Raw genomic sequence first — 26,783 nt, forward strand, 5'->3', positions numbered from 1 at the left:
TGACGTCACACATGAGTGCTCTTACAAAAAAGGATGCGTGTAAGCAGTCTGGTGCCCCTCACCCACCCGGCATCATCCTACAAGGACAGAACAGCACTCACCGGATACTTTATCTACTGATGCCTTCATCTTGGATTCCTCAGCTTCCAGAACTATAAGATATAAAGTTATCTTCTATTACTTATCTATATATCATGTTATAGCAAAGAACTTTATACTCAATATAATACCTGTTAAAACTACAGCTGCATTTTTTTTTTTTTTGCAGAAATGAGCAAGCTGGTCCTAAAACTCATGTGGTGGGCCCGGTGTGGTGGCCTGGTGTGGACGCTGGTTTTAATCTACACTGCTTTCCCAGGGAACAAGCAGGGAGCTGGAAAAGTGGAGCAGCTGGGATTAGAACCAGCGCCCATATGGAATCCTGGCGCATACAAAATGAGGACCCCAGCTTCCAGGCTACTGCGTTGGGCCCTAAAATTCACATTTTAAACATTTAGGAAATCACAGGACTGTAAGATGTGCAAAGGTTTAAATCATTCACTGAAATTGATCAATGGAGTTCAAGAATTATTTTGAAACAACCGCACCACCTGGTGGCTAAAGTTAGATATGACACCTTTCTTAAAACTAAACCTCATTTATATTAGAAAAATGGCTTCAGTTATGACACTTTTAGGAACAAGTTTAATAGTACAACCAAAACATATTTAAGAGTTAAAATAATATGTATGGCATTGACCTCAAAAATTTATAATACAACAAGCATCCGATGAAAGCCCATGTACAAGAACAGTGAAGACAAAATATTTTAATTTATACATTTACCTATTTATACATTTGTACCTATTATATTTTACAGTGAATTTAAGAGAATAAGTAATAAGCATAATAAGTGACTATACTAAACCTTCGGTGAAAGTCTTACAGAAAACAAGATGGGGGACATGAAGTAGGTTATAATTATTTTTTAAAGATTTAGTTTCATTTTTATTGCAAAGTCAGATATTCAGAGAGGAGGAGAGACAGAGAGGAAGATCTTCCATCTGATGGTTCACTCATTAAGTAGCCTCAGTGGTTGAAGCTGCACCTCTCTGAAGCCAGGAGCCCGTAGCCTCTTCGGGGTCTCCCATGCGGGTGCAGGGTCGCAAGGCTTTGGGCCATCCTTGACTGCTTTCCCAGGCCACAGGCAGGGAGCTGGATAGGTAACGGGGCTACCAGGACACGAACTGGTGCCCATGTGGAATTCTGGTGCGTGCAAGGCGAGGACTTTAGCCACTAGGTTACTGTGCCGGGCTCAGTAGGTTATCATTTTAAATAGGATGAAAAAAATTATTCTTGGAAAGTCAGAGTTTCAAAGAAGTTTGTTCTCTCCCCAGATAGCTGCCCAGCTGGGAGTGGGCCGGGCCAAAGCCAGTAGCCTGGGCCTCCAGGCACAATGGCATTATTGTCCATGACATCTCAGAGGCTCAGGAAGCTTCGTGCTGCTCCCAGTGGGTCCCAAGGACTCAGCTCTTCTCACACTGCTTTGTCCAGGCCATTGCCAGAAGCTGGACCAGAAGTGGAGCAGCTAGGACTCGAACCAGCAGGAATATGGGATCCTGGCAAGGCAGGTGGTAGCTTAACCCACTGCACTACCATTCCCAAACAGAGTGACATTTTAGCCTTGGTTTGTGTCCTAGCTGCTCTGTCTCTCATCCAGCTCTCTGCTTGTGGCCTGGGAGAGCTGCAATGAACGGCTCAGATTCTTGGGACCCTGCACCCATGCGGGAGACCTGGAAAAGCTCCGGGCTCCTGGCTTCAGAATGGCTCAGCTCTGGCCATTGTAGCCATATGGGGAGTGAACCAGCAGATGGAAGATATTTCTGTCTCTCATTCTCTATGTGAATCTGCCTTTCCGATAAAAAAAAAAAAAATAAATCTTTTAAAAAGATAAGGAAAACGTGCAACGGACACAATACAACACGCAGCCGCTATGTAACCCTATTCCTTCTCAAGATCATATAACCATTTCCACAATGTACACCTGGAAGACACATGCTAAGCCAAATAAGGCTGGCGCAAAAACCCAAACACTTCAGGAGTTCCTTTATATGTGCAATGCGAGCAGTGGAATTCCTAGAAGCAGAGAGGAGAAGGGTGGGTGTCCGCGCCAGGTGTTTGTGTGTCCCTGAGCTGTGTGGGGATGCGGTGATGGGGGCAAAGGCATACAAAGCTTCGTTGGAGATTCTGGGGTTCCAAGGCACAGCCTGGCAACTACAGCTGACAAAAACGGACGGCGCAAGAGGTCTTCAGGAAATTCTGGGGGATACTATTATAAATGCAAAAGCAATATTGCTCAGAGTCAGCTTGTCCGGAAATGAAATCAACGTGTAATTTTTAAACTCCATTTGGCATGAGCTTTTGAAGCACCCTGGCACAACTGAATACTGTGAAGGAAAGTCGTAGGTATTAACACACACACACACACACACTCTCACACATATTTTATGCCCTAAAAGTACAATGTGTCAACTACACATCATTAAACCAGAAAAAAATTTTTTCTACAAAACAAAAATACGGTGGGAGCCCATAAAGTTGTGTGGAATTACATTTTCTCCTCACTACAACCATAATATGCTGGTTACTTCCTCTCGCCACGGTATTTTTGCACGTTGAAAAAAAACTCCCGACCTCTCCAGGGGGAAACAGCTCCGGGAGTGCAGGGCTCGGTCCTGCCGCAGGTGCCCGGCGTCCGCGAGGCCAGAGGACCAAGGCTGACCCCTGTGGGCCACCGTCGCGGCCGGCAGCGCCCGAGCAGCGGCCTCCCCTGCCCGGTGGCTCCGCGCGGGCACCTTCTGTGATTATTACATAGCGCTGCGGCCCGTGAGGAGAAAGCAGCTGCCGAGAGGCGGGCAGGCCCGGCCGGGAGCCCCGAGACCCGCATCCTCCTCCCACCGCACCGCGGGCGCGCGAGGCTCAGCCGCCAGCCCCGAACTCGCTGCTCTCTCCTCGGCCGATTCGCCACGGCGCCGTGTCAACCACGAAAATTCGATTTCTAGAATCTCAGCGAGCATTCTTGGACAGAGACGCAGAAGCAGGAGAGACACTTCAATTTTGAAAAAAAAAAATTTTTTTTTCTCTTTTCGGTTGTGGCGTTCCCAGTCTCTGCACTCTGCGTCGAAAGCGACGACGCGAACGCGCAGACGTCGGCGCCGCGGCGCCCGCCCCCTCCGGGAGTCCGACGTGGAAGTTGCCGGCGCCCCGGGCTTGCGTGGAGCGGCCAGCCGGGGCTGAGGCGAGCGGAGGCGGCGGCGCCGAGCCGGGACGAGCACCTGCTGCTGCTGCTGAGGCCTGGGGCCTGGCTCCGACGACCGGCTCACCATGGGTGAGAGCGGCCGCTGGTGGGGTGCGCTGCCGGCCTGGGGACCGCGGGAGCCAGCTTCTCGGGGTGCGGGGACCCCCGAGTAGGGGTGCCTCTACCCTCGTGCTGGTTCCCAGCTCTTCCCTGTGGGGTCAGCGGAGGGCCCGGGGTCCGCAGTGCCCCTGCGACCCCTAAACCCCACGCCTCTCCCCCATCCCCTCGAGGCTCCTGACTACCGAACTTTCCCCTCTGCCCCGCTCGCCTGGCTCGGCCGGGCTGGGTTTTGGCGCAGCCTGGTAGCCTGTGGGTCATCGGTGGAGCGAGGAACACCAGCAGTGACCCCCGATCCCCATCCTGGGTGGCGGCTTGACTGTTTTAGGGCACCATGGCGGGGGACCTGATGCTCGGGGTGTTTTTATTTTTCGCCTCCTTGGGCCTCTGTCCTCTTTTCCACGGCAGCCCTTCTTGCCGAGGGGCAGAGCGAGGAGGTGGGCAGGGACTGGGCTGTGCGTCTTGGAGGGGACCGCCTCGCCCCCGCTGGTCCCCAGCCCCTCCAGTGCAGGTGCGCGCCCTCCTCCGACTTGGTCTCCGTGCTCCGCAGTGTAGATGCAACTCCTTCAGCTGTGTTCATCCCAGCTGGGCTTCCTGGGGGAGTGTCCTTCCGGCCCCCTAACATCACGGTGTGTGTGTGTGTGTGTGTGTGTGTGTGTGTGTGTGTGTGTGTGTGTGTCTGTCTGTCTGTCTGTCTGTCTCCTGGGACCCTGATAGGTTTGTGCTTCCGCCTCTTTGCAGCGCTCCAGGGTAGGGAGGACTTGGCTTAAGTCACGCCCATTCTGGCGAACTTTCCCGAACCGGTAGCCACGTTGCGTTCATTTTTCCAGGCGTTTTCACTGTGCCATCCCTTGGACCAGTAGCAAAGCGTGGCAGCCCTGCTGCGGTGCCGGTAGCTTTGTATCTTGTGTTAGGAAAAGGGAGCGTGGCACGGTGCTGTTATTTTCCTTGACACCTTAGAAGCTTTCTGGAACTTTTTCTGGTGTGTTAGAGGAGTGTTGTGTTGGGGCGGCTTGGTCATTGGCTGCTGTCCGTGTCGCCTCCTTTGCTTGGCTACGTTGATGTCTTGGTGGAAGGTAGTGCTGTGAGCCTGGACCTGCTGCCAACGTTGCTTTGCGCGCGGGAGGCCCTCCTTGTGCCCCTGCCGTTCTGCCAGGCCCGAGATGGTGCGGGACATCCCTGCTCTGTGGGGAGAAGGGATCCCCTGGACTGCAGCCGCGCCTCGCGCTGTGCTGTGCCCTGCCTGCCGGGGCGTTTCACGCAGGCTGTGTAATGCTGGTACTGTGTTTGACTGGGAGCAGAAATGCACACCTTTGCATCCAGGAAAGTGGAACGCTGCTCGGCGTGTGATGTGTCTTAAGAAGGGAAGCATGAAGCGTGCCGAGCACCTGGTTCACAAAATGGTGTTGAACACAGCTTTGCTTTCATTTTTTTAGGTGGCTTTTTCTCAAGTATTTTTTCCAGTCTCTTTGGAACTCGGGAAATGAGGATACTGATTCTGGGACTCGATGGAGCAGGAAAAACCACCATTTTGTACAGACTGCAGGTTGGAGAAGTGGTTACCACCATTCCTAGTAAGTGCGGCTGTAGCGCTGGTGCGGGGACTTCTGGTTGCTCGCTGTTAGGCTGTTGGAATACACAACTCACAGGTTGTTCAGGGTTAGCAACTTTAGTGTGCACATACTAGTGATAACTCTTTTTTCATAAATTCTCCATGCACTCATGACCTTTTAAAAAAAATTTTATTTCTGAAGTCAGATCTACAGAGAGGAAAGAGAAAGATCTTCTATCCATTAGTTCATTCCCCAACTAGCTGCGACAGTTGGAGCTGAGCCATTCTGAAGCCAGGAGCCAGGAGCTTCCTTCTGGTCTCGCACGCGGGTGCAAGGTTCCAAGGCTTTGGGTCGTCCTCGACTGCTTTCCCAGAGGGCTGGATGGAAAGTGGAGCAAACAGGATTAGAGCCATCGCCCAAATGAGGATCCTGGTGTGGACAAGAGGAGGACTTTAGCCACTAGGCTACTGCACTTGACCCTGCCTTTTTTTTTTAAATTAAGATTTACTTATTGTATAAAAGAGTTAGGGGGAAAGACTCATCTTCTATCCTTTGGTTCACTTCCCAGTTCATGCCCAAGCCAGGGGCTTCATCTAGGTCTCCCCCATGGTGCAGGGGCCCAAGCTGTTGGGCCAGGGGGCTGGGTTGGAAATAGGGCAGCCGAGACACAAACCTGTGCCCATGTGAAACATCGGGGGGTCCCGGGCAACAGCGTTACCTGCTACTCCACAGGCCAGCACCATCTGTTTGTTGGCCTCAATCTAGATAGAGATTAACACATTAACTAAATGAAAGGGATTATTTAAAATCGAAGAGTTTGTTTAGTTTGTTCCAGTTAAGTTACTGTGTAAGTCAGGATTTTTATGTTGCTGCTTAAATGTACAAATTTTAAAAACCTGGCATTTCTGAAACAACTTCTGAGCCTGCAGCACCTGTTACTTCTTTTTCCTGCCTGCAGTACCTGTATTTCTGTTGGCTTTGGCCTCTCAGGGTTGCCCCTGGTCTGCCGGGGCCCCTGGAGGGTTGGGGCGCAGCGAGGCTCTGTGCCTGGCGCCCTGGTGCCTCACACATAAATGCTTGTCCTAGGGCACGTGGTGCTGGCACTCCTGCCCTTCCGGGGGACCTGAGCACTGGGCTTTTGCTTTTTCAGCTTTGCTGTGTAATTGTCTAGTTGGAATCTACAATCTAGCCAAATACTCACAAGCATCATTTGCCGATGCACACTTTTAAATATGTATATAAAAGAACTGCCCAGTTACAAGTGTCATATTTTGCTTTGATTGAGCTTGTAGTGTGTCAGTGGCCTTCTGAGCTTTTTCAGCCTTCTTTCCACCCTCAGGTTCTTTGCAGTGAGAACGTGGGCATCGAGCCTGAGCCTGGTGGCCCCAGAGCTCCACATCCGAAAGGCGGTGGAGAAAAGGCCGGGTGCCTGCCCTGTGTCCACCCGCCATGGCCGTGTCACATGGAGCTCTGTGCGGTGTCTCTAGGGAGCCCGAGAGCCCAGCTTCCTGAGTTGTTCATGTGTCCCTTCTCAAGTTTACAACCTAACCATTCTTGATTTTGATTTGTTAACTTGCTGCCTGCCTACCAGGTCTGTAGTGCCTGTTATAGATGGCATCCATGCTTCCTAAATGTAACCCTGTACGTTACTTTTGTGTGCCAGTGCTGAGTTGAATTGGGATTTCCATTGCATAAGAATTATGTATTTTGTGCCCAGCGTGATATCCTAGTGGCTATTCACCTTGCAAGTTCCAGGGTCTCTTATGGGCGCTGGTTCTAATCCTGGCAGCCCTGCTTCCCATCCAGCTCCCTGCTTGTGGCCTGGGAAAGCAGTTGAGCACGACCCTGCACCTGTGTGGGAGGCCTGGAGGAGGCTCCTGGCTTCCTGGCTTCGGATTGGTGCAGCTCCAGCCATTGTGGCTGCTGGGGGAGTGAACCATCGGACGGAAGATTTTCCTCTGTATATCTGACTTTCCAAGAAAAGATAAAATAAATCCTAAAAAAAAATAATTACATGTTTTCATATGTATCCAGATTCTTAGAAGCTGCAGTGGTGCTGGTCTTGGTACTGTGTGTGCAGTACACTCATGTAGCACAGCATATTAGCTTGTCTTGAGTAGATCCCGAACAGTGGTGTGATGTAATAACTCCCATTAATTGCTGAAACTCAGTAAAGCTGAGTACTGAATGCTTAGCAGGCACCAAGCTCACATAGCACTGACTGTTTGTCTTGCAGCCATCGGATTTAACGTAGAGACCGTGACGTACAAAAACTTGAAGTTCCAAGTCTGGGATTTAGGAGGACAGACAAGTATCAGGTACGAAGTAGATTATTTCATGGTACGTAACCTTTATTGGTCTCCTTGAGGGAAATAACAGTGAACCAATACGTAATTACGTTGTCATTTCAGCAGGAGACACCTGGTTTAAAAGTGAGCCAGTATTTGAAATCTGTTAGACTTCAGTTCTACTGGAACCAGTTTTCCAGAAACAACTGAGAAAAAATTTTTTCAAGAAAATTTCAAGACCTAGTTCCTTCAGTAGCTTTTGACTAAAAGGGACCCACTGTGTCATTCTTGATTTTTGAAACAGGCTGTTAGTGCACCAGGAGGGACCCGTGTGACTTCTGAAGGCCACTGTGGACGGTCACCTGGCCCGCTGTCCTGCCCAAGCATCCTGTCTCCTGTTAATTCTTCCTACATTGTAACCATTGCTGTCTCTCAAGATCCTCAGGGTGTGATTCTATCTAATGATGACTGCATTGAATCAAGAGTTTTACCAAATCCACTCCTCTTAAGGGACTTTTAAAGATTTGTAAGCTATAACAATCAGATCTATGAACAATTTTTCTAACATTACATTTAGAGATTTTAGATATTCTCTGGCATAAAACTATGAGCTCCTTGTAAAATGGTTCACACATGAAGAATCTGTTTACATCCATCAGAAGCAGTGCGTGAATCGCCGCTGGCCGGACTGACCCGGACCTCGCCCCGCCCGTCCCCGTCCTGGCTCCTGGCACGTGAGCTGAGGTGTCTGTTTCTTTTGAATAATAATAATAATAATATGTTTTCCCATTGTGCATCTCCTCAGGCCGTACTGGAGGTGTTACTACTCAAACACAGATGCAGTCATCTACGTGGTGGACAGCTGTGACCGAGACCGAATCGGGATTTCCAAATCCGAGCTGGTTGCTATGTTGGAGGTGAGAGAGCTGGCCAAGTGGGGGGACACTGTTTGGGCAGGTACTGGCTTCCTCTCTCCCTCCAATCAAAGCCCTTGGTTTAGCCCAGTACTCTGGATGAACAGCACTTGATTTCAGGATTTTAGTACCCTTCACTCCCTGGGGCTTTTTACCCACATTTAGAAGAATCATTGAATGATTTTTAAATTTTTTGAAATTTTTTTACTTTTTAAGAGGAGTGGGTCCCCCCCCCAAGATTTATTTTTGGAGAGTCAAGAGGCTCAGAGAGCGCCATGAGAGAAACCTCCCGTGCACTGGGCTCACTCCCCAGATGCTTCACTTCCGGGGCGGGCTACCCCAGAGCCAGCAGCCTCATCGGGGTCGCCCTCCTGGGTGGCAGGGTCCCAGCCACTTGGACCATCTTCCGCTGCTTTGCGTCATGAGGGAGGTGAATTGGAAGTGGAATAGCTGGGATACAAACTGGCAGCGACACGGGAAGCTGGGAGTGCAGGTGTTGGCTTTCCATGGGAGGCCAAAACACCAGCCCCTAAACATTTTTGAAATAATCATATGTGTTATGATTAATGACTAATGAAGTAGCTTTTATTCTAGAAAAGTAGAGGAAAATGTTTTCCCACCAAATGTATTATTCTGAGCTATCCGGTCATTAAATGTTTCAGTGTAAGCTCAAGGCCACGGGGCCTGCCGGGGTCAAAGAGTTTTAGACGAGGATTCTGGATTTCTGCTTTCCTGGATCCCTGACTTCTAATGACCTGCATGGTATAAACTGCATTCTTGATGGCACAGAGTCGTATTTTCTTTAATAACTTCTTGAATTTAGTCAATTGTAAGAAATTTTAAGGGACTATTTCATTACCTTGGGTGTAGTGGATTTTTAAAATAACAGCTTTACTTAAAATGCACTCTTACAAGGTTTTGCTTAAAAGATGTGGATGATTATAATTCTTGAGTTTTGCTGGACTGTGTTTGGTTGTCTGTGGTATCAGGATTTAACAAAAACTTCAAGTGGAATAGAGTTAAGCATAAATAATGGAAATCATTATTAGAATATACAGGTGAATATACCTAAAACTTTTGGACAGGAAAAGCCTTTTTTAAGTCAAAGAATTAAAAGGAGTTAGAGAGGATAGATTTCAAACAAAAACCTCGGGGGATCAGATGTGCTGTGTGGAAAAAGTGAGCCAGCCGGCCAGGCCTAACCAAAAACCACTGAGTTAGGGACTGGCATTTTAAATCATCAACACCTTTCCAAATCAACAAACATTTGCAAAAGGCATTTTGCAGGAAGAAGATTAACTAATTGAGTCATTGCACTAGCCCTGATATTTAGTAGGCATTTTTAAAAATGCCATATTTGCTTTATTAAGACTTTATTATGTATTTGAAAAGCCAAGCAACAGAGAAAGGGAGAGAGATTTCTTCCATCTGTTGGTTCATTAATTTCAAATAATTTATAGTAAACATAGTACTTTAGTTATTAGAAAATATACATTAAAATTTTGGGTCCAGGGTGCAGTAGCCTCGTGGCTGAAGTCCTCACCTTGCATGTACTGGGGTGCCATATGGGCGCTGGATCGTATCCCGGCTGCTCCATTTCCCACCCAGCTCTCTGCTTGTGGTCTGGGAAAGAGTAGAGGACGGCCCAAAGCCTTAGGACCCTGCACCCACCTGGGAGACCCGGAAGTCTCCTGGCTTTGGATCAGCTCAGCTCCAGCCATTGTGGCCACTTGGGCAGTGAACCAGCAGATGGAAGATCTTTCTCACTGTCTCTTCTCTCTGTAAATCTGACTTTCCAATAAAAATAAATAATTTTTTTTTAAAGATTTATTTTTATTACAAAGTCAGATATACAGAGAGGAGGAGGAGAGAGAGAGGAAGGTCTTCCATCCGATGACTCACTCCCCAAATGAGCGCAACGGCCGGTGCTGCGCTGATCCAAAGCCAGGAACCTCCTCCAGGTCTCCCACGTGGGTGCAGGGTCCCAAGGCTTTGGGACCATCCTCGACTGCTTTCCCAGGCCACCTGCAGCAGGGAGCTGGATGGGAAGTGGAGCTCCGGGATTAGAATCGGTGCCCATATGGGATCCCCGGGGCGTTCAAGGTGAGGACTTTAGCCGCTAGGCCACGCTGCTGGGCCCAAAATAAATCAGTCTTTTTAAAAACTTCATTTTTGATATGTCTTACTAAATTCAGGAGAGCAACTAAATTGATTGGAGAAAAATACTTTTTTCTTCTTTTTTTTAGGAAGAAGAACTGAGAAAAGCCATTTTAGTGGTATTTGCAAATAAACAAGACATGGAGCAGGCCATGACTCCCTCAGAGATGGCCAATTCCCTTGGGCTTCCTGCCTTAAAGGATCGAAAGTGGCAGATATTCAAGACATCAGCGACCAAAGGCACCGGCCTGGATGAGGCCATGGAATGGTGAGTATCCTGTGTAGACGTGCGGGGTGGGCATCCGGGGTGTGGGCACGCGTGGTCCTGCAGGATGGAGTGTACATCACTGGGCAGTGTTTATCTCCTGCCGCCTTTGACCCACCTCGTGCCCACTTGCCTTTATTTTAGCTACACACTTACTTCCTTAGGTAAGCTGGTTCTGCTGTGTTTTAGCTCCTGCCTTGCCTCAGCATACCTTTCAGTTTTTCTACCCAGTAGGAATTAAGGCTCTCGTAAGATCCTTTTCTGATGTTTCTTCTCTCCATTGCCTTGCCACAAAAAACTGTGTGTTGTAGTCACAGGTTGGCAACATAACCAAATTTAAAAACTCTTAAAACAGTGAGCTTTTCATGAAGGAGCAGGGTTTGGATTAGGGTTTTGGAGGGTTCCGGCCCTGGATGGGGCATTGTGGAGGCCATCCCTGCCAGCGGAGCGCTGAGGTGGCACAGTGTCACATGCCAGAGGGACGGTGCGTCTCTGTACGGGTGGCCTCTTAGAGAACCACCAGGATTGAATAAAGGAATTCCACTCTACCAGCTGAGTCCAGCCCCTTCCCAAAGCCTTCAGACCCCTTGGATTCAGTTTTCACCCTCTTAGGACATTTGGATAAAACCATGGGGACCAAACCTTTACCATATGGGCCTTTGAGGGGTACGCATTGAACGAGCATGTAAACTGTAGCAGGCCTCACGGGAGTGAGAACACCACCTCATTCTTTGCGTCTGTGTTGGCTTTTACCACTTTAAGTGCTTCTGAATCCACCTCCAGTATGCAATTTACATTATATTATAATTATGCCTTTATAACAAAGTAAACTCTTCATTTTCTTTTCACAGGTTAGTTGAAACACTGAAGAGCAGACAGTAACTTTCGCTGTAGGTCCTCTGACGTGGAGGCTGCGTCACCTCTCTGCAAGCAGCCCAGTGTGCCTTGCGCTACCTAATGCTGTACCTGTGTGATTGTTGGCACACCTTGAACTGACTGCAATGTTTGTAATAAACAAAGAATAAGTATTTGGTTGGAGGGGTAACTCAATTGAATCACCTGAAGTTGAATATAATGTAAAATATTCCTTCCTTGCTTTCATGTGTTCAGATATATATTCTATTTGTATGGAATTCTTATTCAGATACAGTCCTATTAAATACACTGTAGTTGGGGGGCAGTATCCTATTTTTGAAATAGTGGTTGTAGCTTGTTTATATGAACACTAACAAATAAACTCAGATTTTTTTTTTCCCTTTAAAATGAATTAAGTCTACCCAAAGGGACGTAGTGTGTTACGGTCTTTATTTGATTATAGGCATGAATATTACCTTGGTGGTGGATTTTCCTGTGACTATAATTTTATAGTGCTTTATAGCTGCCAAACAGCTTCACCCACATTGACCTTGTGGATTTGTCCAGGGGTACTGGGAGGCAGCTGGGCAGGGTCACGACTGCACTGTAGGAAGCGCACCCAGGGGACCGGCAGGTTCGCTGTTCAAGGCCGCCTGCCAGCGAGGTGGAAGTAAAATGGCTTTAAGTGAGACTTTCGGGTTGTCCATTCTAGTAGAAGTGATTAATGACATTGTAAAAACAACCCTGAACATTTAATGTTAAATGGATTTAACAGCGTGTTAAGACAATTCCTATTAAAGGACATTTTTGAGAAATCTTATTTCAAGAAGCGTTTTGAAAGATGTCTTTCATTCCTCTTACCTATAATTAGATATGTAAATTTGATTAAAAGTAAAAATATTCCTAGTTCTACAGGGAAAATTAAGCATTTTTGGTTTTAAAGCTTAGAGTTTCTGGGTCTGGCACTGCAATGCTGGCATCCCAGAGAAGCACATTCTGTGGTCCAGCTCCCTGCTGCTCACCTGGGACAGCAGCACAGCCTGCTCCTGGCTTCGGCCTGGCCCGGCCCAAGCTCTGGGACAGCAGCACAACCTGCTCCTGGCTTCGGCCTGGTCTGGCTCAAGCTCTGGGACAGCAGCAGAACCTGCTCCTGGCTTCAGCCTGGCCCGGCCCAAGCTCTGGGACAGCAGCACAACCTGCTCCTGGCTTCGGCCTGGTCTGGCTCAAGCTCTGGGACAGCAGCACAACCTGCTCCTGGCTTCGGCCTGGCCCGGCCCAAGCTCTGGTGGCCATCTGCGGAGGGTACTCCAGTGGATGGAGGCTCTCTGCTTCTTGCTGGAATTCTGCCTTTCAAGCCAAAATATTAAACTAACCAATCTAATTAGGCTTTCTGCTAGACAGTAGGTTTAAATTTATGTATCAGGGAACTTTCCAAATTTCCCAGGTTCAGCTACAGTCCAGAATAATTAAAAGTTGGGGGAAGTTTTGTTTGGTTTTGTTTTTTCTGCTTTGGACAACAGCACTTCCGAAGTCAGCTGCTGGTAGAGGGTGCCATAGCACCGTGCCCCTCACGTCTCAGGACACTAGTGCTTCCTCTCCTGGCAGATGTGGCCACTGTCTCAGCTCACATGAAACAGCTTCCCAGTCCCCAGTATCCACGCCTGACGGCAGGCTGTCCTTTGCACGTGATGTCATTTGTATGCTGAATAGTGCAGTGCCTGCTACACACGGGCATTTCAAGATCCATATTTTTGTCAGCCAGAAGGCACCACTGAGGTGACAGCGGCACAGGCTGGGATGTTCCATATCAAGAAAACAAGCTCCCTTGCCCCCCAAGGAGCTGGGTTTTATTCACAGTGGCCACTCGCTAGCAGGTCAGGTGTTCCCCGCAGACACATGGCCCTGGAGCTCCTGACTGAGGGCACACAGCTGTCCCCGAGCTCGGCACCCGGGGGATCCTCCCCCATCTGGGCAGTTACTTGAATAGGATTTAAATTACAAGGTCTTTACTCTAGCAACCAGGACTTGAAAGTTGAGAAATACTTTGCAAACGCTAGACTGTGAGAAGCCTGATAACCAACTTATGCATGAATTCTAGATCATACGTCCAAGCCTTCAGCTTTTCTATACAACAACCCCAATGATACCAAAGGTTTTCTTGAGCTCTGACATTTTAGCTGTATTGTCATGATGATTATGCCAAAAACAGGGGTGGGGAACAGATGGAAGTGGAAGAACTGTTAACCTGAATACCTGAGATGCACTTTAACTGTGGAAATGTGACCTCCAAGGGCAGGGACCATCTTACTGTTAGTGTTCCTTGCATCTAATGTGGCACCTGGCACAAAATAGGCACTCAATAAATACTGATTCAAAACAGAAGATGTGCTCAGTATCTTTGATGTATTTGTTCTTTCAGATCTTTATTTTTAGAAGTTGTTGTGACAGCATTACATGTACTTATTCCAAGTCAGTTTAAACATCAGCCCTCTGGGGACAGCAGTGTAGGTTAAGTCACTGCTTGCAATACTGGTATCACACACTGAAGCATCAGGGAGCTTCCCATCCAGCTCTTTGCCAATGTTCCTGGGAAGGCAATGGAAGATGGCCCACATGCTGGAAGACCTGGATGGAGCTCTGGGGTCTTGGCTTCGGGCCTGGCCTAGTTGACTACTGTGGCCATTTGGGGAGAAAAGATCTCTGACTCTTCCTTTCAAATGAATACATCTTCATAATACACTTAAATATAATATTTATATGTGTAAATATAAAATATACTCTTCCGGGCCCAGCACAATAGCCTAGCAGCTTAAGTCCTCACCTTAAACACACCAGGATCCCTTATGGGCGATGGTTCTAATCCTGGCAGCCCCGCCTCCATCTAGCTCCCTGCTTGTGACCTGGGAAAGCAGTCGAGGACGGCCCAAAGCCTGGGGACCCTGCACCTGTGTGGGAGTCCCAGAAGAGCTCCTGGCTTCAGATTGGTTGTGGTCGCTTTGGGAGTGAATCATCGGACGGAAGATCTTCCTCTCTGTCTTTCCTTCTCTCTGTATATCTAACTGCAATAAAAACAAATCTTAAAAAATAAAAAAACAGAAATATCTTCCAAGATATCCCACATTTATCCATTTGGCACATTATCACTCTCCTCAGCAGGGTGAGGACTCCTGTTTGCGTTACAAACTGCCCCAGACACTGAAGTGAATGCCTGAGCCACTGGTTCCTATGCCACGTGCTACACAGGCAGTGCAGACTTTCATTTACGGGTTTCAGTGATTTCACACTTAGATCCTATGTCACATTTAGGTTTTTATGCCCATTCTTTGTTTCCTCATTTGTAAAATCATTACTAGTCTTAGGAAACTAAAGTGGAGGATGAGGATTAAAATGTATGCCAAGTGCCTGGCACATGGGATGAATTCACTCTTTGGATCCAACAGGACACGAAGGAACATCACCTCCACAGGTGCGGCAAGAAGCAGAGGGTGCCTAGAGTTGAGCGCCAAGAGTGTGACTGACTGCAGTTGTGGTTGTAAGCTCCTCAAATGGCCGTGCAACCAGAGCTGGGCCAGGAGCCGAGCTCCGCACGAGTGACGGGCTCATGCAGCATGGTGTTGTGCTGCTTTGCCAAGATTAGTAGGAAGCTGCACACGAACTGGAATGGCTGGGTCTTGAGACAGCTCTCCTGTATGGGATGTTGGTGTTACAAGCAATGAATGGCTTAACTGGCTTTGCCACAACTCCTGGCCCCAAGTTGTCCATCTTAAACCTTAAAAGCTAACTGCTTATTTTCTTTATTAACTTAGTTCTTTTGGCCCTATACTAGAAAAAAATTTTAATAAGGTGCTGGTGGCTGATCCTCTGCCTTGCTGTGCCGGCATCCCATATGGACGCCGGTTCTAATCCCGGCTGCTCCGCTTCCCATCCAGCTCCCTGCTTGTGGCCTGGGAAAGCAGCAGAGGCTGGCCCCAAGCCTTGGGACCCTGCACGTGTGTGGGAGACCGGCAGGAGGCTCCTGGCTTCAGATCAGCTCAGCTCTGGCCACTGCGGCCAGATGGGAAGTGAACTAGTAGATGGAAGACCTTACTCTCTGTCTTTCATCTCTATAAGTCTACCTTTCCTATAAAAATAATGAAAATCTTCTAAAATGAAACATTTGGTACTCAAAATATCATCTCACGGAGGGGAGAGGGCATTTGGCCTGAGGGGTGAGTCGGTGCTGAGGATGCCACCACCGTGCCCAGAGCACCTGGCTCTCGTAGTTCTCTCCCGCCACGCACATGGGATGCCTGGTTTGAGTTCCTGGCTCGTGGCCTTGGCCTGGGCCACGTGGCCACTGTGGCCATCTGAGGCATGGCACAACAGGAGAGCTCGATCTAGTTCTCAAATAGTAAAGCAGCTAGGAGTCTGAAGCATACGAGAACTGGGGAATTGAACACCGCATCTACGACACAAGAACATCCCAAGTTCCCCCCTCTTACTTACCCTTTTTCAGAAGTAACTGAAATCATCCTTTTTTTCTGTATAGATTCTAACATATATTCATATCCAGATCCCCAAATTCTCCTGAGTATTATAATGGTAAGGGGTTTCCCACATTCACATTTATAAAGAATATCAAACTTCTCCAAAATGGCTTTTACAAGTTCCTAGTTGTCAGAACTTTGTATTGTACTTTCAGCCTTGTCAGTCTGATGGTTGCACTCTGATTCTGCTGGGAGGATCTCAAAATCCAGGTGTTAAGATTGTAAAAGTTCCAGGGTGAGGGAACACATGAAGTTCAGGGGCTTCCACAGCCAGGCTGGCGCTGATCATCCAACAGTACTGTAAGAACCAGCAGAGCAGCGGCAACTCAGCACTGATGATTAAGCGTCCTCTACGTTTCTTCTTTTATGCAATGCTCATCTTTCTCTTTTACTACTTTTGGTACTGTTTATATGGCTTGGGCACTACTAATTCTTCAACATAGCAAGGCCTCTTCAACTTAGAATGGGGATAACTCCTGATCATTTTAAATTGAGAATGCACTCAACACTTAGCAGACCATCACAGCCTGGAGCTGCAGTGTGCTGTGGTCTCTCCGTTGTCTGCCTCTGTGGTCGTGTGGCTGACTGGACACTGTCTCTGCCTTCGTGGCCTGACATCTTGGGAGAGGATGTCAAACTGTGAGCCCAGGAAAAGGACAGAATTCAAAATGAGAGGTATGGTTCCCACTGGATGCATCCGAATGTGGAGTCAAACCATCCCAACTCAGAGACCATCTATGTGATGTGTGCCAAATCCAAGTTTGTGTCTTCAAAAACAGAAATGCTTAATTTTAATGAAGTACAATTTACCCTTTTCCTTTACAAGAAACACTTTTTGTATCTTTTGATATCCTTTGGGGCAAAACTCTCCAAGAGAGTCAGGACTATTCTGGCTTATTATCTTTTATATAGAGTTTCAGATCGTTCCAGTAGACTAACAGGGCTTTTGCTGCTCAGAACTGCATTCACCCAGGGGGATTTACTCGGGAAGAGCCAGCACCTTCTGATACCACATGTTCTAGTTCATGAACCAGGTCATATTTGTGCAGATCTTTCCTAATGCTCTGACAGTCTCCATAAAACTGGCAAATCGCTTACGTGGTCTATCTCTAACTGCTGTATTTTTTTTCTTGATATTTTAATATGTATTTTTTGATAAAAAATTATGTCAAATTCTTTCACTAGTGTCATATATTTCAGACGATGGTAGAGTAGGCAGCATTTTAATTAAAAAATATATGCTCATGTTATATTACATATATACAGTCTATGCCAAAAACATAATTTAATAAAACCTGGAACACACTTAAACTAGCAGAATATACCAGAAAGTTCACGCTCCGGAGTTAGTGTAAGCCAGCTACTCCACCATTGCTAACTGCTTCAGGCTCTGAGTTTTCTGTCTCTTGGCCTTATAGCCTGGACGTAGAAACTCTATCTTTCTCTTCTTGGCTTCACTTTTATTCTTGTGTTTCTTCAGCTTTTTCTTGGCAGCAATATCAGGATTGGTTACAAACTTGAAAAGAAAATAGGAAGTTCATATTACTTTTAAGTGTTAAGAAAAGATTAAATGGATAAAAAACAAATGGAGAACATACAGCATTGTATTCTCCTTTAAACATCCTGAATGCAGTAACGCCCGGCAGTCAAGTCCCCACGTCCTCAGCGCTCGGTGTGGCGCGGTGACACACACTGGGCACACTCCCGGGGAGAACGGCTCTCGGGCCCTGTGGACACAGCGTGCTGTCACCCGGCCGACTCACCTCCAGAGCCTTCCTCTTCTTCCGCAGCGCTCTTTTCTCGTTCGCTTGCTTTTGCACAGAGGCAAAGGCTAATGAGAAGTTCTCAAGGCCAACGAGTTTTTTGAGTAAGTCTATGATTTCCTGGGACAGATTCTTCAGCAGAGGATCTACTCACACAGAGCAAAGAGCACAGTTAGGTGGGAATACCGAGCATCAACAAGAGCCAGCGCCGCACCTCACTGAAGCTCCACTGGCACCTGTTACTGCGCAACACTGAACACTGGCCTTGGCAATGGGAAACACAGCACAAGTGTTGGACACAACCCTGCCAGCCACCAGCTCGCTGAGGTTGGCAACACGAGGCCACAGGCCAGCTTCCTAGACAGGAGTGCAATGTTTCGGGTTACCTTGGTCCATTTGCTCAGCCTTGGGCAGCTGCAGGCAGATGTAAGATGGCTTCTCCAGCCCCCCTCTAACCTATGAATCACAGACTCAGCTCTGCCACAGCAACTCAGAAAGATGAAGCGCTAACCCCCAGCATTTCTCTGCCTCCTGTCCTCAGATGCAAACAGCCCACAGATGTTTGTCTGCAGTTTCAGGGTAGCTCAGGACGTCTGTGTTAGCTTACAGGCTTTTGGAGCCAGCGCTCTGGCATAGAAGGCTAATCTGTAAGCTGCTCATAGTCCTAGCAACCCACATGGGCGTGGGTTCAAGACCCAACTGCTCCACTTTGGATCCAGCTCCCTGCTAATGACCTGGTAATGGGGAGGATGGCCCAAGTGTTTAGGCCCTTTCCATCTGCATGACAGATCCGGATGAAGCTTGGCCTATCCCTGGCTGTTGTAGCCACTTGGGGAGAGAAGCAGTGGATAGAAAATCTGTCTCTCCCCCTCTCTTTGTAACTCTTTCAAATAAGTAAATAAATCTGGAAGGATAAAGAAGAAAAATAGGAAATATTAAATGATAGTTAGAAAACATTGCGAATAAAGATAATGCATATGTCTTTGCCTTATAATTCTTGTTCAGTACTGACATTTTGCAAGGCGGAATTACACAGGCATACAGAAATCTCCCATGTGCTGGTACACTCCTGAAATGGCCTCAAGGGTCAGGTCGAGGCCCAGGCCAACACCAGGGGCCAGGAGCTCCATCCTGGTCTCTCACATGGGGGACAGGGTACGAGCAGCTGGGCCATCTTGCATTGCTTACTCAGGTGCACTAGCAGGGAGCTGGATCAAAAGGGAAGCAGCAAGACCGGAACCAGGGCTCATTTAGAACATCAGCATCATAGTCAGCAGCTTAACCCACTGTGCAGCAACGCCAGCCCCTATGATTGTTAAGAATGAAGTATTTTAAGACTATACTTTCAGGGATCATTTCCATAGTCTGTGAAGAATGCAATATTTTATGATTCACTATTGTTCATAGTTCTTTGAGGTTGAGTCACTTCAAAGAACAATTCCTCTGAATAATCTGTTTACGAGTGAAACATTAAAAAAAAATCAAGAGTGCAACGTTCAGTCTCAGACACGAGGAGGCTTACGAAGAGGGCCAGCAGATACAGCAGAAACAAGCCCGTGGGGTGGCTAACCACCATCACCCTGAAACCTCACACGTTCTCCTGCCCGAGCTCTGGCAGGGATGGGGACGGTGGGAAGGAGGGAGGCACTCAGAGGAGCAGGTGTCCAGCAGAATGGGTCGGAGCCTTACCTTGCTCGGAATAGGTGCTGTTCAGTTCTCGAAACAGAGGCGCGATGATCACGGGGAGGTAGGGCTGCACCTTGTCTACGCCGAGGTCCATGGCCACGGCGCCGAGGAACTTGAAGATGCATGTTCTCTGTAAGGACAGACCGCGTTCACTGGGGAGGCGTTTCTAACATGCAGGCTTTCAACTACACAGCACCGATTCGGAAAGCAGGATTCCGCCTCGGACCCATTTTGTCACTGCTGCAGTATTAGTTTCAGATGGTAAAATTCTTAGGGACTTCACACGTCACCAAAACTGCTACAATATATATTTTAAATAAGTGACTGATTCCGGTCTTCCTGAGTCTTCGTCCTACCTTTAAGGGGTTTCGGGGTGAGTACGCGGCTTCTAGCTTCGCCATGCGGGATAATTTCTGGATGAGCCACAGCAGTGTGGCTGGCTTGGGGGACCCGTCCTTCACCTCTTCGGGGTCCCCCTCTGCCTGCTCCACCACATCTTCTCCGACCTCACCTTCTTTGTCTCCACAATCACGTTCCAGCAAATATAAGACTTTGGCTATAAACAACAAATTCTTAACAACCTTAAAAAAAAAAAAATAAAGGGAAGACACTGTGATTCTGAAACAAATGTGCTCATTAAAGTATAAGGTAAACTAGATATTCTACAATTAGAAAATAAAAACTGCTATTAAACAGATGTTTGCATTTTTTGATATTAATCTGAAGATCTTCCCTAATGGTGTGTAACTTCCTTGTACTTGGTCTAGTTCTGCCCTTAAAGGTCACATAAAATAAGTATTTGCATTTTAAAAGTAAACTTCTATCCTCATTTCTATTAAATTCATTCAACAATCTTACAGAAAAATAGTTTTTACTTGAGTGCTGATGAGTTGATTTACTCATAGCATTTCAATTCTATCTTTAAACATTCCTGTCAGGTACAAATGACAGGAAAGAACAAAGGCTCAGAGTTATTAAATGACTCAACAATACAAGAAAGGAAAACGAAACTGGCTAGTCTCAACTCCAAGGTATTTAGAATTCAAGTCTAAGTTCTTAACTGCTCGGGAAGCCCTTCCCTTCCCGAGTTCCGTCTGATCCAGTTGGTGAAATGGCCCATGGATCAATTTTGATTTTACAGTGACAGACTCATGTCCTGACAGCATCTTTGTGACACCTGCCAGGCTCAGATGGAGGCACTGCACAGTCATTACTTGAACGAGGAAACCAAGCCTGTTTTGAGTTTTTCCTCATTTGGCTACCCTGCTGGATGTAATGTGTGTCAAAAGTGGTCCCAGACACAGTGGTCAGAACCCTGTATTCTCTCCAAGACTAGCCTGGCCACAAAAAGTCAGTGCCAGGATTTGCCTTGCTTTCTTCTTGACATTTGGCCTCCATGAATATATACGAGGTCTGGAGGTCTTTTCTGAACCTTGCGGCAGCCAAAGCACATCAATCTCTTACCCAAAGACCCATGATCAAGCAAAGGTCCCAGTTTCTCTCCTGCTGAGTTAATACTAGTTAAACTTGGCATCGCCTCACCCCTGTCTACCCTGGCAGGGTTTCTTGTGCCCCCTCTGCCGCTCACTGAAGGGGCTCCCTACTCCTTCCTGAGCCGCCACAGTGTGACACATACCACAGGTTCAGTGTTTGTGACATAACACCTAAAAGGTGTCTTTAGATAAAGCTTTGAGGAAATCCAGCATTACAGGAATAGGAAAAAAATCAGCCAATCAACTCTCTTCAAAATTTTGGTCATGATGTGGAACAGATAACGAAGAGCAAAGATGAAATGAGCTTCGTCAGCTGCCCCTGCATGTTCTGTCTGGGGACTTGCAAATGGAGCCAAGAGTGATCCCAACTGTAGACTCAAGAGTTGACTAGACACACCTGCACAGCTAAACATGTATGTGAATGTATGTCTGTATTTTATCCAGTTTTCCAGAAACAGGTTGAAACAAAGCAAATAACGAATCCTGGCCTAGTCCTAGATTGCCAAACAGCAGCACGGTAGGTCTCTCCTATTAAACCAGGACGACTATAATTCTTACCTGCTCTCCCAGAGACGGATCTAAGAACTTCGAATGCAACTGATGGCAAGAGGCTAGAGAGATGCTTTTCATCTGTGAAGACAACAGCAAAGAATAACATATGGATTATTTACAAAACACTAACCCCAGGGGCTGGCATCGTGACACAGGGTAAGCTGCCATTTCCAAAACTATCGTCTCACACTGGAGTGCCTGGTCCAAGTTCCAGTTACTCCACTCCCAATCCAGCTTCCTTGTGATGTGCCTGAGAAGACAGCGGCCGATGGCTGCAGGAATGCAGACCCTGTCACCTGAGCAGGGGACCTGGCTGGAGTTCTTAGCCCTTCACTTCAGCCTGGACTAGCCCTGGCTGTCACGACCATTTGAGAAACAAATTAGTAAATGGAAGATTTGTCCATTTTTCTGTTTTTTTTTCCTGTCTGTCTTTCAAATAAATTATTTAGTTAAAAACAAAACAAAAAATCTTAACCATAAAAACGAATCATCATATGCCGGAGGCACTAGATTTTGCTCCTAATGACCATCTGCAGCGATCCAAAGAACCAAAGATTCTGGGTCAGCAACGACGCAGTTGCCTCCTCCCAGCTTCCCTCAGCGCGTCAGCTCACGGAATGTTTTCACACCCGTCAGGTACTTGCAACAATTCTTAAATTCTAGCTAGAGCACTCTGACACTTTTCTTTTCTTGCTTCCTCTTTTCCTTTCTAGGTCTATTCAATATTGAGAGTCTTGCTTAGTGACTAACAAAGTTCGGAAGGAGGGAGGACAGTATTAATTTCCAGCGCTATGAAAGAAACAAGATGGCCACGCTTAATGAGCAAATTAGAGACCTGAACAGACTCACAAATCTAATAACTATCTTTGGAAAACCTATGGTCTTGGGGTGACCCCCTCCAACTGCTGACCATCCTACTGATGTGCCTGTTCAAGAGTTGTTGGTTGCAAGACTTTCCCAGGAGGCTGCTCCAGGAGAGCTTGCTGAGTCACAAGGAAGTCTCCCGAGGGTCACCAGAGAAGGAAAAGGGTTTGCATTACCTTCTGGTCAAGGTTACTTGTTAGGAATTGGACTGCTACCGGTTCCGAGAGCTTCTTTTTAGCTTTTTTGGCACGCCATTTTCGAATAAGCTCCTCTGGCTGACAGGAGGAAAAGAGCAATCCAAAAATCTGGGCTGCTGTGAGCCACACCCAGCTGTGTGGGTGTCTCAGGTGGGCATGCACGTGACCTAGGGAACCAAAAGACAACCTCAGACGCCCCAGAGTTCTGCAAGTTCAGCAGAAATATGACTAGATGACGCATGCCCTGTTATGTGCCTGAGTGGGGAACCGAAGATAAAGGAACTCAAGAGAGGCGGAGATGCTGGGACAACTGGAGAGTCAGTCAAGCCCAGGGCAACAGATGGCCACGAAGAGACATGAGTACCCCTAAAATTGGACCAGTTCCAGAAGGCCTGGTTTTGGATTTGATTGGTATCAACACTCTATATTTTCATACTTTTTGAAATGACTCATGTACATTTTAGTTGGACATATTTGTGTCTGACAGTGAAACTGGTAGCTCCAAGTAGCTCTCTGGAAAAGTATTATTTATTGAAGGCTTTCTATGTGCTACACATAAGAACAAGTGTTTTTATAGGCCTCAGCGGAGCCACTGCACAGCAGGACACAGGGACTGCCCTGCTTCTCACGGACGCTGGAGCTTGTTGTCACGAGGGGACTGTGAGCATCCATGCCAGTGTCTTTTTCCTGGTGAATCAGAGTTGGACGTGTCAAATTAAACATTTTGAATTTGTATTTTGTTTCCTTTAGCAAATCCCACAAAGTTTAAATAGATTAGACATATTTATACCATGGACTACATATACAATAACTTCAATATCTAGCATGTTACAGTACAATATTAGGCTTACTCAAGGACAACAGAACAGGACAGAAAAGTCTATATGGAATTAATAAGCCTCTCTAAACCCCTGGCTGGAATCAGACATGTAGGTCCTTCACAGCATCCTGCTGCACACTGTGGTAAAACTGCAAGGACGCGGAATACACAAACACAAGGAAGGAAAAAACATGCACATTACACTATCATCAAATAGCAAGCAGCACTGAGAATTTTTTCCCTTTCATTACACAATTATTAATGTCCTCTTATACAATGAAATTGAACAGTCATATTTATTAGGCATAATATTTTTTTTCCAGAAGAAGACATTTTCACCATAATTAGTCTGAAAGAATCTTCAATTCTCAAGTGTTCTTAACTAAGTTCCCAAGTCGATTTTCAGCAGTTTGTTTTCAGCTTTAAATAAAAAGGAAACACTTACTCCAGATTTTGCTCCATGTCTCTGCAGGCTTGGTGTGCTGGATAATGTTGCATTCCTTGATGAGCTTAGTCATCAGCGTGAGAAAGCTGAAGAGCAGGCGGTCCGCAGCCTTCTCCTCCGCCTCTCCCATGACCTAAGACAGGACGCTCACCTCAGTCAGGTCCAGAGGTGGATGTTTCCACGGCAGCCTGCACTCACATCTGGGTGTCCCAAGCTCAGCACTCCTGGCACTCAAGGGCAGAGAGGGCTTCGCTGGGCAGCGGAGGGCTGCCCTACCCATGGTGGGATGCTCAGCCGCACCCCTGCCTCTCTGCCCACCAGGCAGCAGAGGCGCCCCCACCCTGTAGAGCAGCAGGCCTTTGGCCTGGCGGTTACACTAGCTGGCATCCCTGCACACCTTATCGAGTGCCTGGGTTCTAGTCCCAGCTCTGCTCATGACTTCAGCTTTCGCTGGAACACCCTGGGATGCAGCAGCGGCCACTTCAGTGACGGGGTTCGTGCCATCCCTGTGGGAGACCCAGTTTGCCTTCCTGCCGCTTGCTTTTGCAGGCATTTGAGCAATAAACCAGTGTATGGAAGCCCTCTTTCTGCCTGCTTTTGCCCCTTTAATAAGCAGATAAATAAAAATTTCTAAAAAATTCAGTGGAACAAGTAAAAAAAAAAAAATCGGGTATCGCCAAAGGAACAACACTGCCCAAGTAAGAACTTTCTCATATACTGTAAGAGATAATTTACTTTAGCTCTTATTTTATGTATTTACTTATTTTAAATGTGTTCTTATTTCTTTGAGAAGTAGAATGACTGAGCTATACAAAGAGATCTTCTCCCCATTATTTACTCTGCAGCAGCCGGGCCTGGTCCACGCAGGAGACACCTGGGTCTTCCACACGGGTGGTGGGAACCCAGGTGCCTGAGCCCTCTCCTGTAGCAGGAAGCTGGATCAGAAGTAGAACCAGCACGTGAACTGCAATATTCTGCATAGGAAGCAGGCCTTTAGAACTTCCAACTACAATGGACTCTTGTTCTTACCAATCAAAAATTAATTTCTGAATGCAAGTGGTACGCTAGCAGCCATACCATCACAAGGTAAAAGTATAAAGCTCGGTGGCAGCTCCATTTTCCAGAAAAGCACTTACATCTTGAAAGCTGTCAGGATCAATCGTCCTTTCCATCACAGGAAGAACAGTGTTAAGCCTTCTCTCAAAATCGAGGCCTTCGTTTTCCACAAACAAGCCACAGATGAGGGCAGCAAGCTGTCTGTTCAGGCTCTGCCAGAAAGCAGCAAACCATCACACAGTGTTCACACAGATCAGGAAGCCAGTCCCCAAAGTGTAAAACAAAGTGCACATCATGTCAACATTCAGAAATAACAGAAACATTCTCGATGTCAGAAATTAGCAACATAAACACATATTGTGCAGAAACCTTCGCGCTGCCCCCAACAGAACAGTGCTGATTTTTTTTTTTAGTGACATGTATTGGTGTCCACTGAGTATTTATATATACATATTTTTTCACATTTTAAGTTAGTAAAAAAAAGGAATAGCAAGTCTCATTCTTCCCCCTAAACTTTGCGGGCCTGCAACGAAAACATCACGACAGATGACGTAGATGTAACCTGTTTCTCATCCACAAAGATGGGCCCCTGATGTTGGAGAGAGAGTAAATAACAACATGGACAGAATGACAGATTACATCTCAGAAACCAAAGAAGCAAGACTGGAAATAAAGTTATTCATCAACAGAGGCAGGTTAAGTATGCTATGGTACATTTATACAGTACCTTGCCAACTTTACTGAAATAATAAGAACTCAGCTGATTTTTATACTACTTTCTATAACTTCTGACACTTCCTAAAACTTTGAGAATATATTCTTTATATAAAAAAATAAAAAAACAAAAAACGAAACAAAACAACCCCACAAAAAAAAAAAAAAAAAAAAAAAAGAATAGATTCTTTGTGTGACCAGATAATAATAAACCTAGCTGGGACAAATTAATTCAACAATATATGATATAATATTCATATTCAAAGCATGCATGCCAAAAAGCAAAGCCTTGATGATGAAGTATTAAGAAAAACAGTCCTTACCTTTTTTGCTGCAAACCAGGAGGTGACCATTTCGAACAGCCAGTCTTTCTTCTCAAGGCTGATTTTGCTGAGTAAGGATTTGATAGTCATGGACGCCATTTTCTTGCACACGGCAGAGTCGTCATTCACCACCATGAGACAAAGAGGAACGAAGAACATGCCACAGTTCTCGTGGAGAAGTCCCTGAGAGCAAAGAGCCATTGACGCCCAGACCCCGGAAGGACTCCCCCAGGTGCTGTGACAGGGGAGGCAGAAGGCAAGGGGTCTGTTGGGGCGCCCCGCAGTACCTGAGGGAATGTCTCAAAGAGATAGGCGATCATCTCCAAGGTGGACTCTCTTCCGGTCTCATGTTCATAACTAGGGCAAGAGCATTAGCGGATGGGTTAGTAGCCCATGCCATTGACCAAGAATTATTTAAAAAAATTTAACATAACATGCCAATGTGTCAGTCTATTTCTTAAAGAAAAGGGAAACTACTTTCATTTCTTCAATGTTAACACTTGCATATTTCTACCAAGTTACCACAGTTTTAAAATGCCACGTTGATACATTTTCAACATTCTCCTAAGTGGATTCTAATGACCATCCAAGAACTAGATGGGTTAACAAGCCACTCGTACGCTCACACAAACACACGAGTCATGGAATTCAGCACAATGATAACCAAGCCCGAGTCATTCACGGCATCTAAGCAACGACGTCTCTACGTTCAGACAGCTGCCACATTAATGGGAAGAAAGGAACAATGCCCCTGCCTTGGAGCTTACTTACTTCAGCTGAGCCAGCAAGAAGTCCAAGTTTGGTCTCAATTTGTCACCCAGGGGATAGTCAAGAAGGTATTTCAGAAACACCTAGGAACGAAAGCCATCAAGATGATTATTTGCGTCTCCAGTCTCCAGGATTTCTATGTTCTAAGCT

The 26,783-nt window shown here is 46.7% G+C and overlaps 3 protein-coding genes across 3 annotated transcripts in view; 1 reads left to right on the top strand and 2 right to left on the bottom strand.

Moving 5' to 3' along the window:
• Positions 1–153, bottom strand: part of SPIC (Spi-C transcription factor) — a 35,515-nt gene extending 35,362 nt beyond the window's left edge. The window contains exon 1 of the mRNA XM_058673493.1: positions 102–153. The gene's annotated coding sequence lies outside the window, so the exon portion shown is untranslated. The remainder of the gene's footprint in view (positions 1–101) is intronic.
• Positions 154–2,950: 2,797 nt separating this feature from the next.
• ARL1 (ADP ribosylation factor like GTPase 1) lies at positions 2,951–12,246 on the top strand. Its single transcript, XM_058673623.1, has 6 exons — positions 2,951–3,367; positions 4,831–4,968; positions 7,184–7,265; positions 8,041–8,152; positions 10,396–10,574; positions 11,423–12,246. The coding sequence occupies exons 1-6, from the start codon at positions 3,364–3,366 to the stop codon at positions 11,451–11,453; spliced, it is 546 nt and encodes a 181-aa protein (XP_058529606.1). The 5' UTR covers positions 2,951–3,363; the 3' UTR covers positions 11,454–12,246.
• Positions 12,247–17,259: 5,013 nt separating this feature from the next.
• UTP20 (UTP20 small subunit processome component) overlaps positions 17,260–26,783 on the bottom strand; it is an 88,510-nt gene continuing 78,986 nt past the window's right edge. The window contains exons 52-62 of the mRNA XM_058673309.1: positions 26,637–26,716; positions 26,153–26,222; positions 25,866–26,048; positions 24,909–25,040; positions 23,773–23,905; positions 22,487–22,674; positions 21,453–21,524; positions 19,758–19,982; positions 19,405–19,531; positions 17,716–17,861; positions 17,260–17,468 (exon numbers count right to left, since the gene is read on the bottom strand). Of these exons, the coding sequence (XP_058529292.1) occupies positions 17,313–17,468; positions 17,716–17,861; positions 19,405–19,531; positions 19,758–19,982; positions 21,453–21,524; positions 22,487–22,674; positions 23,773–23,905; positions 24,909–25,040; positions 25,866–26,048; positions 26,153–26,222; positions 26,637–26,716 (1,512 nt within the window). The 3' untranslated portion in view covers positions 17,260–17,312. The remainder of the gene's footprint in view (positions 17,469–17,715; positions 17,862–19,404; positions 19,532–19,757; positions 19,983–21,452; positions 21,525–22,486; positions 22,675–23,772; positions 23,906–24,908; positions 25,041–25,865; positions 26,049–26,152; positions 26,223–26,636; positions 26,717–26,783) is intronic.

This window comes from Ochotona princeps, chromosome 15 (assembly GCF_030435755.1).
Source record: "Ochotona princeps isolate mOchPri1 chromosome 15, mOchPri1.hap1, whole genome shotgun sequence".
Classification (NCBI taxonomy): Eukaryota; Metazoa; Chordata; class Mammalia; order Lagomorpha; family Ochotonidae; genus Ochotona; species Ochotona princeps.

What these genes read in the sequence shown, in the direction of transcription:
- ARL1 (XM_058673623.1), top strand. An exon ending in AGTGGTTACCACCATTCCTA is followed by an intron (nt 4,969 to 7,183) that starts GTAAGTGCGGCT and finishes TTTGTCTTGCAG; the next exon opens with CCATCGGATTTAACGTAGAG. An exon ending in GGAGGACAGACAAGTATCAG is followed by an intron (nt 7,266 to 8,040) that starts GTACGAAGTAGA and finishes GCATCTCCTCAG; the next exon opens with GCCGTACTGGAGGTGTTACT.